Source organism: Sus scrofa, chromosome 13 (genome assembly GCF_000003025.6).
Source record: "Sus scrofa isolate TJ Tabasco breed Duroc chromosome 13, Sscrofa11.1, whole genome shotgun sequence".
Classification (NCBI taxonomy): domain Eukaryota; kingdom Metazoa; phylum Chordata; class Mammalia; order Artiodactyla; family Suidae; genus Sus; species Sus scrofa.
The window spans coordinates 137,777,337-137,800,634 of NC_010455.5; the positions used below are offsets into that span (position 1 = coordinate 137,777,337).

The window sequence follows — 23,298 nt, forward strand, 5'->3', positions numbered from 1 at the left end:
TGGTAGTTCTATATTTAGTTTTCTGAGGTACCTCCATACTGTTTTCCATAGTGGTTGTACCAGTTTACATTCCCACCAACAGTGTTGGAGGGTTCCCTTTTCTCCACACCCTCTCCAGCATTTGTTATTTGTTGAATTGTTAATGATGACCATTCTGCCAGGTGTGTATGTTTTGATTTGCATTTCTCTATAATTAGTGATGTTGAGCATTTTTTCATGTGTCTGTTGGCCATCTGTATGTCTTTGGAGAAATGTCTATTCAGGTCTTCTGCCCATTTTTCAATTGGGTTGTTTGTTTTTATGCTGTTGAGTTGTATGAGTTGTTTGTATATTTTGGTGATTAAGCCCTTGTCAGTTGCATCATTTGAAAGTATTTTCTCCCATTCCGTATGTTGTCCTTTTTTTTTTTTTTTTTTTTTTTTAATGGTTTCCTTTGCTGTGCAAAAGCTTAGAAGTTTGTTTAGGTCCCATTGGTTTATTTTTACTTTTATTTCTGTTGCTTTGGGAGACTGACTTAAGAAAACATTTGTATGGTTGGTGGCAGAGAATGTTTTGCCTATGTTCTCCTAGGAGTTTTACTGTGTCTTGTTTTATGTTAAAGTCTTTAAGCCATTTTGAGTTTGTTTTTGTGCATGGTGTGAGGGTGTTTATTCTCTACTTTAAAAGGAAGGTAGGGAATTTGTGACCATACCATAAAATTTCTTTATTTCTGACTCTTTAGGTAATAATGACAGGTGTCACATTCTATAATCATTAACAAGTATCATCTTACTTGAAGATGGTTTAAATATCAACATACAGCAAAAGGGATGTGCCCCAAGAATGTTTCCCCAGGTAGTATCCATTTTCTATTGTGATTCAGATTGACTGCTGAGGGGTTAGGAGCCTAGTTAAGTCACCAGGGCACAGAATCTCAAAATGCAACACATGGAAGATTAGTTCAGCTTGTTTGGGGCTTTATAACATAGTCATGAGAATATGTTGAAATTGAGCCAAGTGGTTTGGTAATGTTTAAAGGAGTTTGATGGCCAGTGATACTTTCTGATGAGGCAAATTGGAATCTAAGAATTTGGATATTTATCCAAGCCTGTCTGTGGCTAGAGTTAACTACATCTTTTCTGTTTATGTTATTGAAGATAATTTTCTCAAGCGGAAAAACACCTTAAGTACCCAATAATTTATAATGTTCATTTAAAAGGCTGTTTGAAATATTTATCCTGTTATAAGTTGTACATAGCAATTATAGTTAATTGTTTTAAAGTTCCATTTTTACCTTTTTTTCTTTTTTTACTCAGATGTAAGTTCGACTCAGTTTTCCTAAATTTATGATCTGGGCATGGAGTGTAAATAGAATGAGATGACTTTTATTTTTTTGGCCGTGCCAGGGATCGAACCCATGCCACAGCTACAACTTGAACTGCTGCACTGACAACGCCAGGTCCTTAACCCGATGCATCACAAGGAAACTCCCAGAATGAGGTGATTTTAATATGACAGACTCAAATTAACCATGACCACAAGTCACCCAAACAACATGTATAGGTAAAAGAACAAATAGGCTTTTTTGTTTGTTTTGCTTTTCAGGGCTGCACCTGTGGCATATGGAAGGTCCCAGGCTAGGGGTTGAATCAGGGCTGCAGCTGCCAACCTACACCACAGCCACAGCAAATGCAGGATCCAAGCCGTGTCTGAGATCTACACAGCAGCTCATGGCAATTCCAGATCCCCATCCCACTGAGCGAGGCCCAGGGATTGAACCCACCTCCTCATGGATACTAGTTGAGTTTGCAGCCCACTGAGCCACAACAGGAACTCCAAGAACAAATAGTTTTGAGTTGGGGTGTTCTTAGAGCTTAGAGCTTACACTGGCTTATACTGAATCTAGGCTCTGAGAACACTCTAATTCAAAATACACTATCTTTTAGAATTAAACAACTTAGGAGTGAATTATTTTTTGGTAATAGTAGGCTTTTAAAAGCCACTCTCCCATATTACCTTACCAGTTTTTCTTAAATTATTTGGTTAAAACTGTAAAATTGTGGGCGATTTGGTTACTTGTAGAGCATCTTTACAATGGTGTTTGCGTCTGCAGCAATTATTTAACTTGTTAATTGGAACAGGTTTAGGAGCTACTCAGTTTCAGCATCATAGTACATCCAGTTACCTAGATCAGCAACTCAGCAGTTTTTGGACATTTGTTGTGCTCTGTTAGGTACCAGGAAGGCCAACTTGAATAAAAGACTTAGTACCCGTGGGACTTTAAAGTTGAATGTGGAACCAAGCCTTAAGGCAGAAAAGTATAAAATGTGCTATTAGAATTTAGTACTTTTTCTAACATTACTTTATCATTTAAATTATTGTAATAGTTTTGGAATATCATACATAATCAAGAACATTGAAGCATATACATTTTCTTGAGCTTTTTAAATTACAACCAGATTTTTAGACTCTCTTATTTAAAATGTTGGAGACAGTTTCATAAAATAGTTTTCTAAACTGATCCTCATTGCTGTTTCATGTGCCTTCAGGAATCCAGTTTCAAAATATTGGGAATAATGGAAGTTAAATAAGTGGTTGCTTGGGGCTAAGGGTGGAGGCCGGCAGATTGAAAGCACGGGAGTAAAGAGGGAACGTTTTGGGGTGGTAGAACTATTCCTTAACTTGATCATGATGGTGGCTACACCGGTATATTCATTTGTCAAAACTTGTTGAATTATAGTCTAAAAGTGGATGCACTTTATTGTATATAAATTTTTCCTCATTAGAATTGATTTAAAAAGAAAACTAGGCAGAAAATAGGAAATCAGTGGAAAATGTTGTTTCTAAATATTTCCCTAGGTTGGTATTTAAGCAGTATCTCCCAAACTAACTCTTTTTTTTTTTTTTTTTTTTGTCTTTTTGCCTTTTCTAGGGTCGCTCCTGCAGCATATGGAGGTTCCCAGGCTAAGGGGTCCAATCAGAGCTGTAGCCGTCGGCCTACGCCAGAGCCACAGCAACGCAGGATCCGAGCTGCTTCTTCGACCTACACCACAGTTCCCAGCAACGCCGGATCCTTAACCCACTGAGCAAGGCCAGGGGTCGAACCTGCAACCTCATGGTTCCTAGTCAGGTTCGTTTCTGCTTTGCCACGACGGGAACTCCCCAGACTAACTCTTATTTTCAAAAGTACCCCAAAACTGTCTTGTCATCCTTTGTGTCCTGTTTTTTTATTTTGGAACTATGCCGTGTATACAAGAAATGAAATCATTATTATTTATAAATTATATATATGTTCAGGACACCATGACAAGACAGGATCATCCAAAGGAAAGAGGAGAACAAAGAAAGTGTCTGTCCTGTTTTTGTGTTGTGAACCAAGTTCATTTTCATTAGCCAGCCAGTTTTCAACTATGAGTAAATGATGAATTTTGCTTATAATGCTCATTCTTTACAGAAACTGTGTGATATTTGTATTCTTTCCAGTCTGAAACACTGTAATGTGTTATCTCCATCCCATTTCTCTTAGGTGACTTTAAACTGCAGATGAATTTCCCAGAATCTAGGAGGAGGCCAGGTTGGGGCTGATAGGAAACCTTTGGGTTTAGATGGAGGGAAGGATGAAAAAGCTGGACTGAATTCCTCATTAATTCCTTTAAGTACTGGTGTAACATATGATGTTATTTTCTTCTAGAATTACCCCTAACCACTAGAGTGTCTAATGGACTCCTAAATTACAATGCTGCAGCCCTGCATTAGCACTTCCATAATAACCATGGTCTTACTCTTTAATTAAAGGGTTGATTATCTAGACATTTTGGCTCTTTTACTCTTTTGTTGTCTTTTGTCATTTTTCATTGTTTGTGTTCTGCACATTTTATTTGTGTATCAGTTGTTTGGACTCAGAACTTTTTTTTCCTGGAGGGACAATTCACATCTTGGTGGTTGGTGGTTAGTTCTGCAGGCCATCCTAGGGAAGCCTGCAATATTTATAATACGCTTGAAGAATTGTACCATGGAACTCTCCCTACTTATGCCCCAAAGTGTCTGCAGGAGTATTTCTTCAAGGATGTGTTTCTCTGATATAGAGTTTAGCACTAGCATAAAGTGCATACCTGAGATAAAGGCTCTGACAGAATGGGATTGTTGGGGACAGACAGGGTTCCATGGGTTAACCTCCTGAATCAGTTTGGCTCAGGCTTAATTGCTTACAGCAGAAACCCCAGAATAGAAGCTGCCTAATAAATGCATAATGGTAATTTTTTTCCTCACGTAAGGAAAGTTTGGAAGTATCCTAGCCAGGGCCGGAATGGAGGCTTTATCCTCCCAAACAACCCAACCTCTTCCTGTCTTTCTGCTCTGTCTTTAGCATATGGCTTCCATCCTCAAAGCCACCTTGTATTCCAGCGAGCTATCGCACTGCATTTCAGAAAGGAGGAAGGAAGGGCAAAAGTGTACTCTCAGCTTGCTGCCTCTCTTCTAAGGAACTCTCCCAGAAGTCCCACCCAGAAACTTCTATTTAATGGTTAGAACTTAGTCTCAGGGCCCCACTTAACTGCAAGGGAGGCTGGAAAATAGGATGTCTTTTGGTTGCCCCTGTTATCGCTCTGAATAAAATTGGGGATGAGATATTAAGAAAGATGAGCAATTTCAGCCACACTCCATTCGTGGAAAGACATGGAAAATGAAGCAAGATTGCCAAAGTGAAAGGAAAATACCATTATTCCAGGGTGTCTACAGGCAGCCAGTGTAGGAACTAGAATTACAGCATTAGAGGGAGGAGTCCAAGAATGAGTCTGTACTGCCATCTGTAGTGCATAGCCAGAAATGTCCTTGCTGACAGGGAAGAGGGGCTTCTGAAGCAGGAGTTCTTAGGCACCAATAGGGCTAACAGTTTCAAGGGGAGGCCCTATGGCCAAATGCCTGGGGCAGGATGATTGATGGTGTTTTTATTTAATGGACAAGTTGATAGGTTAGCAACCTGCTATACTTCTCACTGAAGCAGTGGAAGAGAAAAGAACCCAGTTCACATCTCTAATTAAGTTCATTGGTTCCTTGTTGAGGGATCCAACAGAGAAGGGCAAAAGCCAAATATCAACTTTTTTTTTTTTTGCACCACTCCCATGTGGAAGTTCCTGGGCCAGGGATTGAACCTGTGCCACGGTTGCAGTGTGGGCCACTGCTGCAGCAACGCTGGATCCTTAACCTGTTGCACCACACGAGAGTTTCCAAATATCAACCATTCTTGACCTCTTTCTTAATTTATTGTACAGTTGTGTAATCATGATAGAAATTGCCTTCTGGTGGATTTGCGGGGAATAATTTATGTCGTTATCGCAGATGGGTTGTTTTGCAGCTGGATTGTAAATTCTTGATAATAGAGATGTTTATGTCTCACATTTTTTGTGTGTCTCTATCCGTATGAGCATATCCCATATATTATCAGCCAGTGTTTGTTGGTTCAAGTAGATGTGGTATAAGCATGATTCCCAACTCCCCCAGATGTTGCATTCCCTTAATGGTCCTGAAATAGTTTGTAGGTGATCTAATTACCTACACATGTCATTTTTCAAAATTGTTAAAATGCATTCCCCATAATGTAAAGGAGAATTTTAAAGGAAGTGATTTATAATAAACGGCATATATTTTGATGTATTAATGCTCAGTGACTGCATTAGAAACATAACGAAGTCGTCAGGTCCAGGTTTGTAATTAAGTAGACCCCCAACCAACATAACATCGTTTTGAACGGCTCTTCCATCTAATCCAGAAACCAGACGCAACCCTGATGCACCCTGTGGCCTGAGGTGCTGCCCCTCCGATGTTGCAGACCCCAAGGGAGCTCGCCGAGTTCTCTGTGAGACTGTCCCAGATGGCCGTGGTCAGCTGCTGCTGTGTTAGGAGAACTGTTTAGACTTGGGTGTTGGCCTAGGATGACCCAGGAATCCCAGGGCCATCCCCATCAGACCTAAATTTGCCCAAGAAGAAAATTACAGAGGCAGCAAAAGTGCCGAAGCTGAGGGTAGATAAATGCAGAAACTAGATTCAAACTCTGCTGTGTGCTGAAACCTCTGCTACGTTGTGAGGTGAATACATGTTTAAGGGACAGATAATAACTGTCAAATGTAAGTAGTTATTTATTCATTCCACAGACACCTGTTTTTCAGGTACTGTGCTAGGGCTGGAGAGTCAAAACAGAGCCTTTGTCCCCTCTCCTCGGGGAGCTCATATTCTAGTGGAGAAGTCAGACAAGTGAGTCTAACAAGTAATGGCCAATTGTAAGTATTATGAAGTAGGAGTTCCCATTGTGGCGCAGGGGAAACCAGTCCGATTAGGAACCATGAGGTCGCGGGTTCCATCCTTGGCCTCTCTCAGTAGGTTAAGGATCTGGCGTTGCTGTCGCTGTGGTGTAAGCTGGGCAGCTGTAGCTCCGATTCGACCCCTAGCCTGGGAACCTCCGTATGCTGCGGGTGCAGCCCTAAAAAGACAAAAGACCAAAAAAAAAAAAAAAAAAGTTTTATGAAGTAAACAAAAATGGGCCAAAGTCAGTGGTAACAGAAGGACTCTTGTAGATAGAGTATGTTGGGAAGCTTTCTCTGAGGAGATAGTAGTTAAGTTGATTCCTAAAGAATGAGAAGCTAGCCAGGTGAAGGGGTCAGGAGCTTTCTAAGCATAGTGAATAGCATGTCCAGAGCCCTTGAAGAAGAGAGAAGTTTGCCTTTTGGGGGGAAAAAAAGTCCGTTGTGACTAAAGCTTGGCCAATGAGATGCAGAGGATTAGAGGTGTGGGAGAGGCAAGAGGGGCCTGGTTGTACAGGCTCCAGTAGAGGGGATTTGCTCTAATTCTGAGTGCAGAGCAAGGGGTGGACAGGACTTAATATTTTAAGATCACTCTTGCTGCTTGGAGGAGGATGGGTCAGACAACAGAGAATCAAAGTTCTTTGAGAGCAAGACCAAGACAGAGTGACCAGGTTCCATAGAGAGGTGGAAGGGTTCAAAGAAGTGACATTACAAGATTCTTGAAAGAGAAATGTGAAATGGGGTGTGGGAACAGCAGTGAGGACCAGCCAGGCAGAGGGAGCAGCAGGAGCAAAGGCAGGGAGGTGTGGTCCATACTAGGAGAGCAGTAGAGATGGTGCAGGAGTGGTCTCGTATCAGAACCTGCATCGCCTTTTCTGTTCAAAAATGCAGTTTGCAGGTGATGTAATCACCTCCATGCATAGTTTTTTAAAGCTATTAAAATACCCCAGCTATAGAACACAGGAGAGATCTAGGAGTTCCTTCGTGGCTCAGCAGGTTAAGGATCTGATGTTGTCACTATGTGGCTCTGGTTACACCTGTGGCTCGGGTTCAGTCCCTGCATAGGAACTTCTGCATGCTGCAGGGGTGGCCAAACAACAAAAACAACAGCAACAACAACCAAGCAACCAATATACAGGAGAATTTAAGCAGAAATATGTGTAAATATTCACTTGCAACTGCCCTGAAAGACATTATGAGATGTCATAATAAGATGCTGGTCCCTACCTATAAGCAAAAGGTTCAGTTTCGAAGAACTAAGATAAAATTCTATAGAATATGGTAACATATTTACCATTTTGAAATGAGACTAAGTATCTCTGTATCTATCCATATAGAGTCATCATGATAAGACAGTATGAACACAGACTGCCATTGGTGTGAATATTGCTGATCCATATGTCATGAGTTTGGTGATTTTAATTTTTCAGAATGGTGAATAACTTGATAAAAGCTGCAGAATCCCAAAGGACATTCCTCTCTCAACTTATGTAGTAATTGTGTTTCTGGAAAATTCAGTATATGTTAAAACCAGGCAAAAATCCTTTGATGGTATGTGAAATTAGAGTTGGAGCTCTAGTCTCAGATAACTAAGATCAGCTATTTTAGCATTCTGAAAATTGTACAAGATACAGAATTGTTTGTTGTCTTGATCTGCATCGCTGATCCCCAACCACTAAACACCAGGTCACTCCCCTGGTGTTCATTATGACAACTGAAAATGTCTCCACATTTTTTAACAGTACTAAAAACGACAGTACTGCCCTTAGTTTCTGCATGCGTGAAGTGGATAGAACTACCTTCCATCACTTTAAGATTAAATGAGATGATGCATAAAATGTTAATATCAGGGCCTATCCCACTGTAAGGATTCAGTAACCCAACAGTGATAATTTGTTAGTAGTCAAAAATAAAGTTTTAGTCATAAATAGAAGTTAGGACTGGCGATGAAGCTTTAGGAGTCATGTACATAGGTTGATTTAAATATTATAAAACATCAGGCGGAAACTTAAGATTCAGTTTAAGAGGGGTAAAAGTAGGGTCCCATGGCCTTTTCCTAAAATCAATTCAGAAAGGGATGAAGAGTTATGGCTAGGCTCATAAGAGAAAGATAGTCAAGGAGGTCCCATTGTAGCCCAGGCTTATAAACCTGACTGGTATCCATGAGGATGCGGGTGTGACCCCTGGCCTCACTCAGAGGGTTAAGGATCCAGCATTGCCATGAGCTGTGGTATAGGTCATAGATGCAGCTCAGATCCTGCATTGCTCTTGCTGTGGTGTAGGCCAGCAGCTGCAGCTCCTATTTGACCCCTACCCCAGGAGTTTCCATATGCTGTAGTGCAGCCCTGAAAAACAAAAGAAAAAAAAAAAAAAAAAACCATTATCTGATGGTACATTATTAGTATAATGTCAAGATCACCAAATGTTGAGACCCATAGCAAGGTGCTACATAGGCTGTGTCCGGGGTTTTTTTGGGGGGCCTGGCTTAGATTTTTTTTTTGTTAATAATTTTTTTATTTTAAAATTATTTATTTATTTTATTTTTTGTCTTTTAGGGCCACAGCCGTGGCATATGGAAGTTCCCAGCCTAGGGGTTGAATCGGAGCTGTAGCTGCCCACCACAGCCACAGCAACGCCAGATCCCAGCCACGTCTGCAACCTGCACCACAGCTCATGGCAATGCTGGATCCTTAACCCACTGAGTGAGGCCAGGGATTGAACCTGCGTCCTCATGCATGCTAGTCAGATTCATTTCCGCTGAGAACTCCTGGGAGCCAGGCTTTAAGAGGGCTGTTGACAAAGGTAGTCAAGAGGAGAGGAAACTGGCAGGAAAAGTTAATGCTACTGAGTCTAGGTATTTGGGGAAAAAAAATGATCAAGGAGAAGACATGACCATTTTTCAAATTATTTAAAGACAGCGGTTTTTGGCAGAAGAGAAAACAAACCTGTTGTTTATAGAAATCTAGGACTTTGTTCTGCAAGTTACAAGAAAGCAAATATTGATTTTGTAGTAAGTAGTCAACCAGACACTTGCTTGTTCTTTCCAGGGATCACATAGGATAGAATTTCATGGACAGAGGTGATTTTGAAAGACTTTCCAACTCTTGAGGCAAACGTGGGAATAGACTCCAGGATGGATCACCCCCACTGGTCACCTGTTAACCTAACGGGATCACTTTTTTCTAGCAAGACCCAAGGCAGATTCTTTCTGGGTCTGCATTGATTTCAGGCATTTGACTACCTGTGAGTAGGTGAACTCACTTGGCCAGAAAGTCCCAACTCTCAAGAGCCTGTGGGGAAAGAAAACTAATAGGTGCACTCAGGGCTGTCTATTTTCCCACCAATTTACTTTGACTTTCTCTCTGCCTCTTTCCCCCAAACACTTCCCCCTCTGGTTTTCCTGGCTAGGTTGCAGCTGAATTTCAGGTAGTTTAAATCATGCTGATCTCATCATTCCAAAATATTTTTTTGTTTCCTTCTTTAGTCATTACTGTGTTAGATAAAAGGTCAGGGAAGCCTCATTTAAGTTTTTCTCTTTTTTTCTTTTCTTTTTTCTTTCTTTCTTTTTTTTTTTTTTTTTGTCTTTTTGCCTTTTCTGGGGCCACTTCCCACAGCATATGGAGGTTCCCAGGCTAGGGGTTGAATTGGAGCTGTAGCCTCCAGCTTATGCCACAGCCACAGCAACACGGGATCCGAGCCACGTCCGCAACCTACACCACAGCTCACAGCAACACCAGATCCTTAACCCACTGAGCAAGGTCAGGGACCGAACCCACACCCTCATGGTTCCTGGTCGGATTCTTAACCACTGTGCCACGACGGGAACTCCTAAGTTTTTCATATAGTCACCCACTGCCCAGTAGAAAGCCTTTCCTTCTGTGATTCTTTCTGAAGACTTGCTCTAGAACAGTTCCTCTCCTGGGGTCATTCCCCTGACTCCCTCAAGGTGCATATGTGTATGTCTCCGAGGAAACAAGTGTTGTCATTCACTAAATTCCTGAAAAGGGTATATGTGAGAAGACTAAGGGTCACTTAAACCAGTCTCTTCTTAGGTAAGGCAGGTCCCTGATTTTTTGTTTTTAATACTGCATGTCTTTCAACTGCCTTTAGTTAAATTTGTGGTGAATTGTTCAACAAGGACCAGGTTAAGTGGAAGCCTCCCAAAGCTCCCTGCTTGGACCAGGAGCCCCTCTTCTGTGATCTTAGAGCCCTCTGCTCACTGGTGTCAGACCACTTGCTGCAGTGTATTGGAAGCGTCCATTTATGGGACTGTTTTCCATTATTAGATTTTTTTTTTTTTAATGGCTGTACCCATGGCATATGGAAGTTCCCCAGCCAGGTAGTGAATCCAAGCCACATCTGCAACGAGCCACAGCTGCAACAACACCAGATCCTTTAACCCACTGTCCTGGGCTGGGGATTGAACCTGTGCCCTCCCAGCAACCCGAGCCGCTGCAGTCGGATTCTTAACCCACTGCACCACACATCATTACATTTGAAGGAAGGGCCTGTGTTATATTAATTTTCATATTCCAAACACTCAGCATCATACCAGGTATGTGATAGAAATATTCTCAACCTGAACCATTTACCCATAATAAACAAATGGATTCTTCTTTCCTTCCCAAGTAGCCAGTGTTTTAAGCACTTACCCAGAGCGGGTATCTTGTTAGGCATTAGGCATCGGGAGAACAGAGGTAAGCTCCCTGCATGGAGCTTGTGGCCATATCCAAAGGAGAAATGACTTTTGCCACCCCTGGAGCTGCTGCACATGAGCCATATGCACTGAAAGTAGTGCTGACCTTGCAAAAACTCTTCCTTTTATAACAGATGTTAGTTATATGCACATACTCCGCTATTTTCATCCACTCAAAACAAAAATGAAAATGCTTTTTCTGGTTTTCCTCAAAACCATCCATTAAAATGTCTCTCCAGAATCTTCTCTTTGAATACTTGTTACTGTTTTTTCCTCTAAAAATAGAAAGTACAGATTGAAGATACTGATATTCTGCACATAGAAGTGATTTTTGTTTAAAAACTCAATAGGAAAAATTCATGATTTAAAAAAAAAAGAGCAAAGCCATACCTTCTTGTCTGGTTCCCTGGTATGTGTTCTTTTTCTTTTCTAGCTTATACCTATTTTAAATTCCATGGATTTCAGCCTATGCCCAACTACATATTGTAGTTTTCCAAATTTTATTTAAAAGCAGGAACACCCTTTCGTAAAACTTAAGTTAAATCAAGCAGAGTTGTTTGTTGAAAGGAAGAGCCTCTGCTGCTCCTCCCAGGGCCCTAAGGAGGTGCCAGGGAGTCTGGTTTGACAACCGCTAGATCAAATGGTATTTATGTGTCATACTTGGCCATGATATATCCACAGAATTAGACATAAGGAATACCAAGTTCAAAGCACTGTGTTGTCTTTGTTTTAAAGTTCTTTACACTTAAGGAGTTCATGATTTTGAGGAGCATAGCAAAAGTATTTCAAAAAATAGGTTCTGCCTCCCCCACCTGGAGACTCTGATTTAGTAGGTGTGAACTAAGGCTCCAGCCTCTGTAGTTTTAAATAACTCCACTAACCTAGGAGAAGCCTTCTTTCATGTGGTCTTTGAAGTGCAAAAAGTTAGTACATTACTTATGCCTCCGAAGGCCTGCACTGCTTAAATAGGGCTTTTTGGCTTCCTGAGTTGAACTTCAGAGATTTTTAAAAAATACTTCCATTTCCGTTGCAGTCACCATTCCTGCTGCCTGAGCCATTTCCCCTAGGTATATGCATAACTTTGTCAGTGTTTATTGTCCGTCTCCAACCTCTAAAACGTAAGCTTCATTTGGATGGGCATTTTTGTCCATCTTGTTCATTGATTCATCCCATGCTTCTAGAGCAGTGCCAGGCCTGTTGTAGGCAGGCAGTAAATAACTACTATTAATGAGGTGATGCTGATAGGTTATTGGTTAAAAAGACTTTATAATTTTTTTTTTTTTTAGGGCTGCAGGTGTGGCATATGGAAGTTCCCAGGCTAGGGAACGAATCAGAGCTACAGCTGCCGGCCTCTGCCACAGCCACAGCCATGCCAGATCCGAGCTGTGTCTGCAACGTACACAGCAGCTCACAGCAATGCTGGATCCTTGACCCACTGAGCGAGGCCAGGGATCAAACCCACATCCTCATGGATACTGGTCGGTTTCGTTTCTGCTGAACCATGACAGGAACTCCTAAAAACACTGCTTGATTTGCTCTGGAAACCTAACCTCTTCCAACTATAGCATTTTCTGTAAGAAAGTGTTCCAGGTGCCCCACACCGGATGTGCACCGTGTAACACTGCTATACTGCAGAGTTGGTTGTTCTTGATGGGCTGTGACTTTATTTTCAAAACAGGACGTGAAATGGTCTGACTTCGGGTTTCCTGGAAGAAATGGACAGCAAAGTACATTGTGGATCGGCTCCATGGGGGCCCATACACCCTGTCATTTGGACACCTATGGTTGCAACCTAGTATTCCAGGTACAAGGAAGGTAATGCGCATGTGCGTGTGCATGCATGACAGAGAGAGAGAGTGTGTGTGTGTGTGTGTGTGTGAGTGTGTTGCACAGGCAGAGGAATGAGTACCTGGTAGGTGGCAAGGCACCCTGCTCCATCCCGTCAGTCTGTCTCATGACAGGGCAGATCTCTTTACCTCTGGCCCAGACCCTTCTCTAGAAAGTAAGGGGAACAGTTTAGATGGTGGTTTCTGTGTACTGTGTCTTAGCCATGATCAGGATTACTCTCAGAAAGCAGATCCTAACACGCTAGGAGTCCACTCTCAGTTCAGCTAGACTGTTGTCTGCCTAGCTCTGTAATGTAAGAGTCTGTGAGTAGTGTTCAAAGTTTTATTTTAAAACAGAAACACCCTGGAGTTCCCGTCGTGGCGCAGTGGTTAACGAATCCAACTAGGAACCATGAGGTTGCGGGATCGGTCCCTGCCCTTGCTCAGTGGGTTAACGATCCGGCGTTGCCATGAGCTGTGGTGTAGGTTGCAGACGCGGCTCGGATCCCGCGTTGCTGTGGCTCTGGCGTAGGCCGGTGGCTACAGCTCCGATTCAACCCCTAGCCTGGGAACCTCCATATGCCGCGGGAGCGGCCCAAGAAATAGCGCAAAAAAAAAAAAAAAAAAAAAAGATAAAACAGAAACACCCTCTCTTCATACCTAAATAAAATAGAACAGAGCAGTTTGTTGAAAAGAAAAGCCTTTGCTACTTACCTGCAAGCCCCTGAGGGGATGCCAGGGAGCCTGGTTTGAGAACTATTGGAACAGATGGTATTTATGGCTCCTTTCAACTCTAAAATTTAATTTGTGCCTCCATGTTGACATAATGCAGGATCGTATTACCTTGGGTAAGTTTTTATCTCCATCTGCCTCTGGGCCCTAAGGGACCTAAGGGCTGAAGCAGCCAATACTTTTGATTCCAGGAGTTATGTGAGTTTGTTTCTGTCACTTGAGGATGTACTTAGGATGTTGTATGTGCAGCCTTATTTTCCCCTAGTTAACAATGTCCCAGTCTCCTCTTCTGGCCTTTCAGGCCATTTACAGAACAGCACAGAGGGAAAAGCAGAAATGACCATGTCTAAGTTCTCAGATACTTAAAAAGGATTGTGACTGGATCCTTAAGAGAAATAGTAAATAAGTAGGTAGATAGATTACATATGCAAAGTGTTTCGGGGTTTTTGGATTTTTTAAATTGGATTATTGTTTAATTGGATTATAATTATATTAGTTTCAAGTGTACAACATAGTAATTGGATATTTTTATACATTGTGAAATGACCACCATAAGTCTAGTTACCATTTGTCACCATACAGGTTTTATAGTATTATTACCTATATTCCCTATGCTCCACAAACATCCTCATGATTTATTTATTTTATAGCTGGAAGCTTGTACCTCTAAATCCCCTTGACCTCCTCCTCCTACCTTCTCTCCTCTAGAAATCACCAATTTGTACTCTGTGAGTGTGTTTCCATTTTGTTTGTTTGTTTTTTAGATTTCACACATAACTGAAATCATATGGTATTTGTCTTTCTTGTCTGACTTATTTCACTTAGTAGAATACCCTCTAGATCATCCACATTATCACAAATGACAGAATTTCATTCTTTTTCATGGCTGAGTAATGTTCCATTGTATGTATGTACGTGTGTGTTTGTGTATACACACCACGTCTTCTTTATCCATTTGTCTGTCGGTGGACACTTAGGTTGCTTCTACATATTAGCTATTGTAAATAGTGCTGCAATGAACATGGGAGGGGGCATGAATCCTTTTGTATTAGTGTTTTTATCTTTTTTTTTCAGATAAATACCCAGAAGTAGAATTGCTGCATCATGCATCATATGATGGTTCTCTCTCTCTCTCTCTCTCTCTCTCTCTCTCTCTCTCTCTCTCTCTCTCTTTTTTTTTTTTTTTTGGTTTTTAGGGCTGCACCTATGGCATATGGAACTTCCCAGGCTAGGGGTCAAATCGGAGTTGCAGCTGCTGGCCTATGCCACAACCACAGCCATGTGGGATCCGAGCCATGTCTGTGACCTATACCATAGCTCACGGCAACACTGGATCCTTAACCCACTGAGATGACCTGCCAAGAACTGTCTTTTCCAATCATTATAGTCCTATGGAGCTCAGAATCACCAGCCCCCTTGGCCACCAGAATCATACAGTCAAGAGGTGTCCCCTGTGTATATTGCACACACCTGCTTGCTTTAGCTAGGTAGCTGTAGAGTGGGGCTTGCTCTCTTGTTTCAGGAGGGCAGCAGGAAAATGACTGCTCGTGCCCATAGGCTCAGCAGTGCAGCAAGAGAGTGCCTTCTGTGTGCATGCATGTTGACTTTATTTAGTCTGGGAGCAGAAGAATATTCTGACTGCTCATGTTTGCCAGCTCCAGCCAGGGGACAGGGGTGTGTTGCAGCCTTCCACCCTTACAGACTTTAGCCATGGAGCAGAAGAATGCTGGGACCATTTGTGTCCACCTGCCCCCACCAGGGATGGGGAGGTGCTGTAGTCACTGGAGCTCTCTGGCTTCAGCCTTAAAGCAAGGTAGGACCACAGCTGCTCACCCTCAAGCCCAAGCTTGTCCACTTGTGCACGCAGGTTAGGTGGGGAGCATAGCAATGGCATCTGCCAGTTCTTCCATCTCCTGGGAGCATTTCTACCATCCCCTGCCCCTTCGGTGGATACGTTCAGATTCTAAATGATGTTCCTTCACATATACTCTCAGCACTTTCCAAACTGCTGTTAATTTGCTGGGTTTTGAGACAAGTGAGATCATATACCAGCCCTTTGAGAGGGGAGTCTATTTCCTATAGCAGTTTGGGAACTAACATCTGCCCTGTTAGTTCTCTTTTTTTTTTTTTTTTTTTTTTTGGTCTTTTCTTGGGCCGCACCTGCGGCACATGGAGGGGGTCGAATCGGAGCTGTAGCCGCCAGCCTATGCCAGAGCCACAGCAACGTAGGATCCAAGCCGCATCTGCAACCTACACCACAGCTCACGGCAACGCCGGATCCTTAACCCACTGGTGGAGGCCAGAGATTGAACCCGTGACCTCATGATTCCTAGTCGGATTCATTTCCGCTGCACCACGACGGGAACTCCTGCCCTGTTAGTTTTCTAAGCCAGGTGTTTGGGGGCTCATCTGTGCGGTGTAGGTCCCAGGGGCCGAGGCTCCTGAACTGAGGTGCCAACTCTAGGAGAAAGCACCTGTGTGGTGAGGTCCCTCGCTGTTGTGTGCCACCTTGCCAGTGGTGGGGGTTTTGGCAGGAGCATCTCTCTGCCTCTCATACCATCTTGATGTAGTTAGTCCTTTTTCTTCTTTGTTGTGGAGCAGGTGCTCAGCTAGATCTCAGGTTCTTTTCAGAGGAAATTGATCTATATGTAGGCATGTATTTGTTGTGTCTGTAGGAGGAGCTAAGTCCAGGCCCTTCCTCTGCTGCTGTCTTGAACTGTGTGAAATACTTTGTGAAATACTTTGAAAACTGTAAAAGGGCATGAGGTAGGTCCTCCTTGATTCATCGGCTCTTTAATAAACAGCCCAGACCATCTAGGTGCATTATTATGACGATGGATGCACCAGTGGATCAAGTATGCCTGGTCCCGCCTTTTTGGAGTTAATAGTCTGAATCTTAGACTTCATTAGAGAGGGCATCCTTTTAAATAGTGCTTTCCATGTGTTCTGAATTGGGAAACAAGCCGAAGAAATGCAGTTGGAAAAACATCACCAAAAAATACCTAGGTTCTTTCTATGATGCAAAATTAATATAGCTTTATTTTAATTTGAAATAGACCATATTTTCTGGCCTCATATAACACTGGAGTAATAAATAACTATTCAGTAAATACTCACTGAGTATCCTGTCTTGCAGGTACCATGTGTTACAGTGGGAACAGAGGTACATGAATAAGACACCTCTCTGCCCTGAGGGACGTACAGTTAGAGTGCGGGCAAGCCCACAGATTTCTGTGAAATATACATAGGCAGAATGAACACACCCTTGAGAAGGGTTTCCTAGAGCCACAAAACTGAAAAGTAGGAGAGAGAACTTACGTTCTTAGGAGAGATTAGGGAAGGTTTCAGAGAGAAGCTGCCTTTTGAGATGGGCTTTGAGGGGTAGGTGACACGGGTGGGAGGAGCAGAGGGACTAGCGTGAGAGCCCTCGGAAAGCCTAGGGTGTATAGAGGTCCCTGGGAGTCCTCCATGTGAGTTGTGCATTGGAGACAGAGGGTCTGGGGGGAAAGGCTGGATGGAGCCTTAGGGTCTCTTTTCTTTTTCATTTTTACAGCCGCACCTGAGGCACATGGAAGTTCCTGGGCCAGGAGCCGGATCGGATCTGCACATGCTGGCCTATGCTACTACAGCCACAGCAACTCGGGATCCGAGCTGCATCTGTGACTTAGGCCACAGCTCGCGTCAACACTGGGTCTTTAACCTACTGAGCGAGACCAGGCATTGAACCTGCATCCTCACAGACGCTAGGTCGGGTTCTTAACCCACGGAGCCACAATGGGAACTCTAAGCCAGAAGATCTCAATGCCCAGGCAAATACTGCTTATTCTCTGTTCTTTCAGCATCAGGCCATGAGAGGTTTTTGGAGCACATGGTGATTGATTATCTTTTCTGATTAACCAGGCAAGGATGCATATATATTACATTTTAAGCCAAGCCAAGCAAATTGTATGGGATGTTATCATCATGGCTATTCCTTTGGGAAACACAGCTATGGTGTAGAGGTTTGGAGATCTGTGACCTGAGACTGGGTCCACCGCTAACACAAGCCCAGTGAACAACACCGAGCCAACCCTGGCTCCCTCTTCCACGTCTTTAAACGTTGAGATGAGTTGACCTCTTAAGAGTCCTGTTAGCTCTATCATTCCAAATATACTAAATGCTAAAAATTCTCCCAAACGAGCCATAGGTCCAGTGGAATGAAGCAGTTTTATCATCTCTAAGGCAAAAGAAGATTTTAGTGTGTACTTCCTAGTTTGAGAACAGCAGTCAGCTATTTTTAAAGGACATCTTTTGAAAGGATATGACAGGCCTGCTGTAACTGTAAGGGGTCACTAGAGGGCTTTAGAGCTTGCCTCAGATCTGGGTTCCTTCTCTCCTCCCCTCCCCGAGCTATTTATTTCTGTCTGTGTGTGCCTCTTCTTTTTTTACACTTCTCCCCTCTTTTGCCTCAGACATCCTCCCTCTTGGCTCAGAGTATTGGTGTATCTAGTGTTTTGTGAGTTAAGATTTATGGCTTGCACTTTTCAAAAAATGTTTTAATTGCTGAAACATTTTACAGTTTTTGAAAATTCCTATATTTTACTACTTTTTAGTTATGTGCATCCATCATTTGTGCATTTCTCTCTCTGAATGGATTAACAAATGTTTAACGTAAGTAATTTATGACCCAAACAGCAGAAGTTTGGAAACTAGTGGATAGAAGCGTGAGTGGTTACTCTGGATAAAATAAGAATACAGAGATTTGGGAGTTCCCATTGTGGCTCAGTGATAACAAGCCCAGCTGGTATCCAAGAGGATGTGGGTTCGACCCCTGGCCTTGCACAATGGGTTGGGGATCCAGCCTTGCTGTGAGCTAGAGTGTAGATCGCAGACATGGCTCGGATCCAGCATTGCTGTTGTTGTGGCATAATCTGGCAGCTGCAGCTCCAATTAGATCCCTAGCCTAGGAACTTCCGTAAGCCACGGATGCGGCCCTAAAAAGCAAAAAAAAAAAAAAAAAAAAAAAAAAAGGAATATAGAGATTTGAAAGAATGATTGTTCTGGGTAGATCTAGACTCAGGGATAGAAACAGTTTATGAGGCGGCTGACTTTGAGATGAGAAAGAATGATCTTACAAACAAGATCCTATCCCTGCAAAGGGACTACTCAGGGCATCGTGTGATACGCACTAGTGGCTGTCCCATCTCCACCAGGTGTGTGTCTGCACAGGAGATACTGGGTGCGAGATGGGCCTGGTGACCCCTGAGGTGGTCCTTTATGGATTGAAGGAAAATGAACATTTAGCTGCTGCCTTCTTACATGTTTTATCTCCAGTTTAGAGTACTAACAACTTGTATCTTATTTTTTTAATTTAGGAAAAGATGGCATCTCTTTCCTCCTGAAGATACTCCTTTTCTTTATCCGACTAGAATCCCTTATGAAGAATCTAGTGTGTTCAGCAAAATTAATGTTGTCAATCCTGATTTAAAACGTTTCCCTCAGTTCCAGAAAGCTCGAAGGCATATGGTTACACTGAGCCCAGGACAGGTAATGAGAGCTTTAAAATATTGGTGACCTGTCAGTGAACACCTCGGCCGTGGCTTCTTTGAGATCCTTAGGCCACATGCCTCCCTGCCACTACAAAGAAGAATGGTTCCTTCCCTGCTGCTTTGCTACTGAAAAGTAGCTTCCCCAGTTGGAGGCTTCGCACACTTCAAGAAGGGAGATGGGAAGAGGGAACACAGCTCCCCCTGCTGGTGAAGAGGAGAATGGACTGTAGAGGAAGATCCAAAAGCTCAGTTATTTTTATTCAGGTTCAGAGAAAGTGTCAAGACATGAGTACTTGAGCACCTCTGGAACATTTATTTTCACTTCTGGAACATTATTATCCAGACACACAAATACAGATTCAAATACATCCAGTTAGTGGGCCAACAGAAGCAGAATGAACTGAGAATGATTTTGTGTTGGGGAGGGTTTTTTTTTTTAATTGAAGTATAGTTAATTCACAATATTATGTTAGTTTCAGGTGTATAGCAAAGTGAGTCAGTTATACAGATATATTTTTTCAGATTGTTTTCCATTACAGTTTAAGATATTGAATATAGTTCCCTGTGCTAATAGTAAATCCTTCCTGCTTATCTAGTTTATGTGTAATCGTTTATGTCTTTTAATCCCATATTCCTAATATATTCCTCCCCCTCTTCCATTTCCCTTTTGTTGAACCATAATTTTTTTCCTGTGTTTGAGGCTGTTTCTGTTTGTATATAGATTCATTCGTATTTTTTTTAGATTCCACATATAGAACATTTGTTTTGTTTTGTTTTTTCTCTTTTTGCCTTTTCTAGGGCCACTCCCATGGCATGTGGCGGCTCCCAGGCTAGGGGTCGAATCGGAGCTGTAGCCACTGGCCTACACCAGAGCCACAGCTACAAGGGATCTGAGCCGTGTCTGCAGCCTACACCACAGCTCATGGCAACGCCAGATCCTTAACCCACTGAGCAAGGCCAGGGATCGAACCCCTCAACCTCATGGTTCCTAGTCGGATTCGTTAACCACTGCGCCATGACGGGAACTCCAAAACATATAATATTTGTTGAGAATAATTTGCTTTTAAGGAAGGATGTGTGTTACTTTTGGAACTGACTTGTCTCTGAAACATTTCCAAAGATTTAGTACTAAGTACTGCAACCCAGTGGGGAAAATTACCCTTACAACACTGGCCTTTGCTGTCTGATATTTTATTTACAATTTGTAAGATTTTCATAGTCTCTTTAGATTTTATTCCCTCGATTATCCCTCTTCTCTTTGCTCCCTTCTTATTGGCTTTCTTCCTGCTTCCTTTATTTGCAAGCGTTCTAGCTCAAACAGTTGGCCTCAATTGCCTCAACCCATGAGCAGTCACTCCCCATTCACCCATCCCATGTCCTGACAGCTACTTCTTTACTTCCTTTCTGTATAGATTTATCCGTTCTGGACATTTCACATAAGTTGTAGGGGTTCTTTTGTCTTTTTTTAGGACCACACCCTAAAAAATGGCATATGGAAGTTCCCGGGCTAGGGGTCCAGTCGGAGCTACAGCTGCCAGCCTACCCCACAGCCACAGCAACACGGGATCCAAGCCTCTTCTGCAACCTACACCTCAGCTCATGCCAGCGTCAGATCCTTAACCCACTGAGCGAGGCCAAGGATCGAACTTGCAACCTCATGGTTACTATTTGGATGCATTTCCACTGCGCCACAGCGAAAACTCCCTCACATAAATTTAATTGTACAGTCTGTGGTCTTTCATGTCTGATGTCTTTCGTGAAGTGTAATATCCTCCAGATTCCCCCATGCTATAGAATGTTATCAGTACTTCATTCCTTTTTATGGCTGAGTATATTCCTTTCTGTGGATATGCATTTTATTTATCCATTGAATAGCTGATGGATATTTGGGTTGTTTCCACTTTTTGTTTATTATAAATAATGCTGCTGTGGATATTTGTGTACACGTTTTTGTATGAGCATATGTTTTCAGTTTGCTAGGACATACAGGAAGGAGTGGAATTGCTAGGTCATGGGATAACTGTGTCGTTTAACTTTGGGGGAATTGCCAAACTTTTCCACAGCAGCTGTACCACCTTAAATTTCCACCAGCAATGTGTGAGTTTCTTCCCATCCTCACCACGGTGTGTTATTTTCCATTATCCTCCTCATCATAATCATCTTCACTGTGGCCGTTCAGTGTAAAGGGAAAGGTTCTGCTAAGTCTTTTTTTCCTTCTATTTTAATAGCTAGATGTGACTGTTTCTGTCCATTGTATTAGTTTTCCTTACATCATGCTCATTCCTGAATTCACGATAACCTGGCTCTCTCTCTCTCACCACTTTACTGAAAGTATACTTTGTGACAGGACATCTGTGACCTCCTAATGACTAAATCCAGTGGCCAAAGTGGCTGTTTTTAGTGCCCCTTCTCCTAAAAGGATCTCTCTTCCCATCTCCTTGTCCAGAGCAAGTGCCATTTTCCTAAATCTGAAAATTGAGGTCCTCTCCACCTCCTCTGCTCAGCCTTCCTAGGAAATCTAAGTCTAGACAAGTACAACACGTACTGAATCTGCCCACTGCTTTTGTTTCCTGGATGTTCCTATTTAAATCTTTTTTTCCCCTTTTTTTACTTTATGGCCACACCTATGACACAGCATGTGGCAACAGCAGATCCTTACCCCCACGGAGCCAGGCCAGGGATTGAACCCGCATTGTCATAGAGACATCAGGTCCTTATGCCCCTGAGCCACAGTGGAGCCCCTTCCTATTTAAATCTTAACATTTAGTTTAGTGATTGGACCATTGCAAGACTCTGTCCTTCCCAGATTTTCCTATGATGTCACTCTTTTAACCATCCCCATACTCAAAACTTCTCAGCAACTAAGAATACCTATAGGATAAAATCTAGATAGTTTATTCGGAATTCACTTTATTTCCCATTACTCCTTGTGCAGTAGTAAGACTGGTCTGCTGGCTGCCCCTCCACGGTGCCACCTCGCTTGCCCACTTCTCCCTCCTGGCACGTCCTCCTTCTCTCCTGATCCTGGTTCCATCACACTTCCTCCATCCAGTTTGCCCCTGACTCCCTAGTCTATGCTGCTTCTCCCATCTCTGAAGTTCTCTGGCACCAGTATCCACTCTGCGGATTTACTCCTTATATACTTAAATATAATGCTTCCTTTCTATATATATATTTTTTTCTTTATATTTTTGGCCATCCCACAGCATATGGAGGTCCCAGGCCAGGGATCAGATCCAAGCTGTGGTTTCTACCTAAGCTGCAACTGTGGCAACACTGGATCCTTAACCCACTTGGCCAGGCCGGAGAGCAAACCTGTGTCCCAGTGCTCCCAAGACACGACCAATCCCGTTGCGCCACAGCAGGAACTCCTCTTTATATTATTTTTTCATCGGTGTAATTTTACACTGTGAGAAGGCAGAAACTATGGCCTGTATTTTTTTATCTATCCATTCTCAGAACACATAAAAATATTTTGTGATGGAAAGGGAGAAAAATTACAGTTTCAGAATCCTTTACTAAGATATGGATGCAGATGGAGAACATCCAGGATTAAGGAGAGTAGAGACTAGAGAAGCTGGTAATATCCTTGTGGAACATGGAAACTTGTTAATTAAAAATAAATGGATTGTGGGTTTTGTTTTTTTTTTTTTTTTTCATTTCTCTTACCTATTGCAATATTGCTATAAACTCTTTTGTATTCATTCTCTTTCCTAGCAGCTTCAATCAAGGTCTGATTCTCACATAAAAATAAAATATCCTGTTCTTGTGCTAACCATTTTTTGTTTGGGTTTCAGGTTCTGTTTGTTCCTAGACACTGGTGGCATTATGTGGAATCCATTGATCGTGTCACTGTCAGTATAAACTCATGGATTGAACTGGTACTTTTTTTTTTCCTAAAAAAAATGTAATCTCCCTGTTTTTAAGATATATAGCACCTGTCTGTAGAACTTGATGATTAATTTTAACCAACACTCCAGTATTAGTTTTGCTTTTGTTTTTACTTTGATCTCTCGTGTGTGTGTGTGTGTGTGTGTGTGTCTTTTTTGCCTTTATGGGGCGCACCTGCTACATATGGAGGTTCCCAAGCTAGGGGTCTAATCAGAGCTGTTGCTACTGGCCTACACCACAGCCACAGCAATGCCGGATCCGAGCCGCCTCTGCAACCTACACCACAGCTCATGTCCACACCGGATCCTTAACCCACCAAGCAAGGCCAGGGATCGAACCTGCAACCTCAT

At 42.5% G+C, this 23,298-nt stretch overlaps 1 protein-coding gene across 4 annotated transcripts in view; it reads left to right on the forward strand.

Annotated features, from left to right (window-relative positions):
• The window catches only part of HSPBAP1 (HSPB1 associated protein 1), a 66,847-nt gene that overhangs the window by 38,193 nt on the left and 5,356 nt on the right, over nt 1-23,298 (forward strand). For all 4 annotated transcript variants that reach the window (XM_003132636.4, XM_013982382.2, XM_005670165.3 and 1 more), the window contains 3 exons: nt 12,650-12,786; nt 18,884-19,055; nt 22,855-22,938. In XM_003132636.4, the coding sequence (XP_003132684.1) occupies nt 12,650-12,786; nt 18,884-19,055; nt 22,855-22,938 (393 nt within the window). The remainder of the gene's footprint in view (nt 1-12,649; nt 12,787-18,883; nt 19,056-22,854; nt 22,939-23,298) is intronic.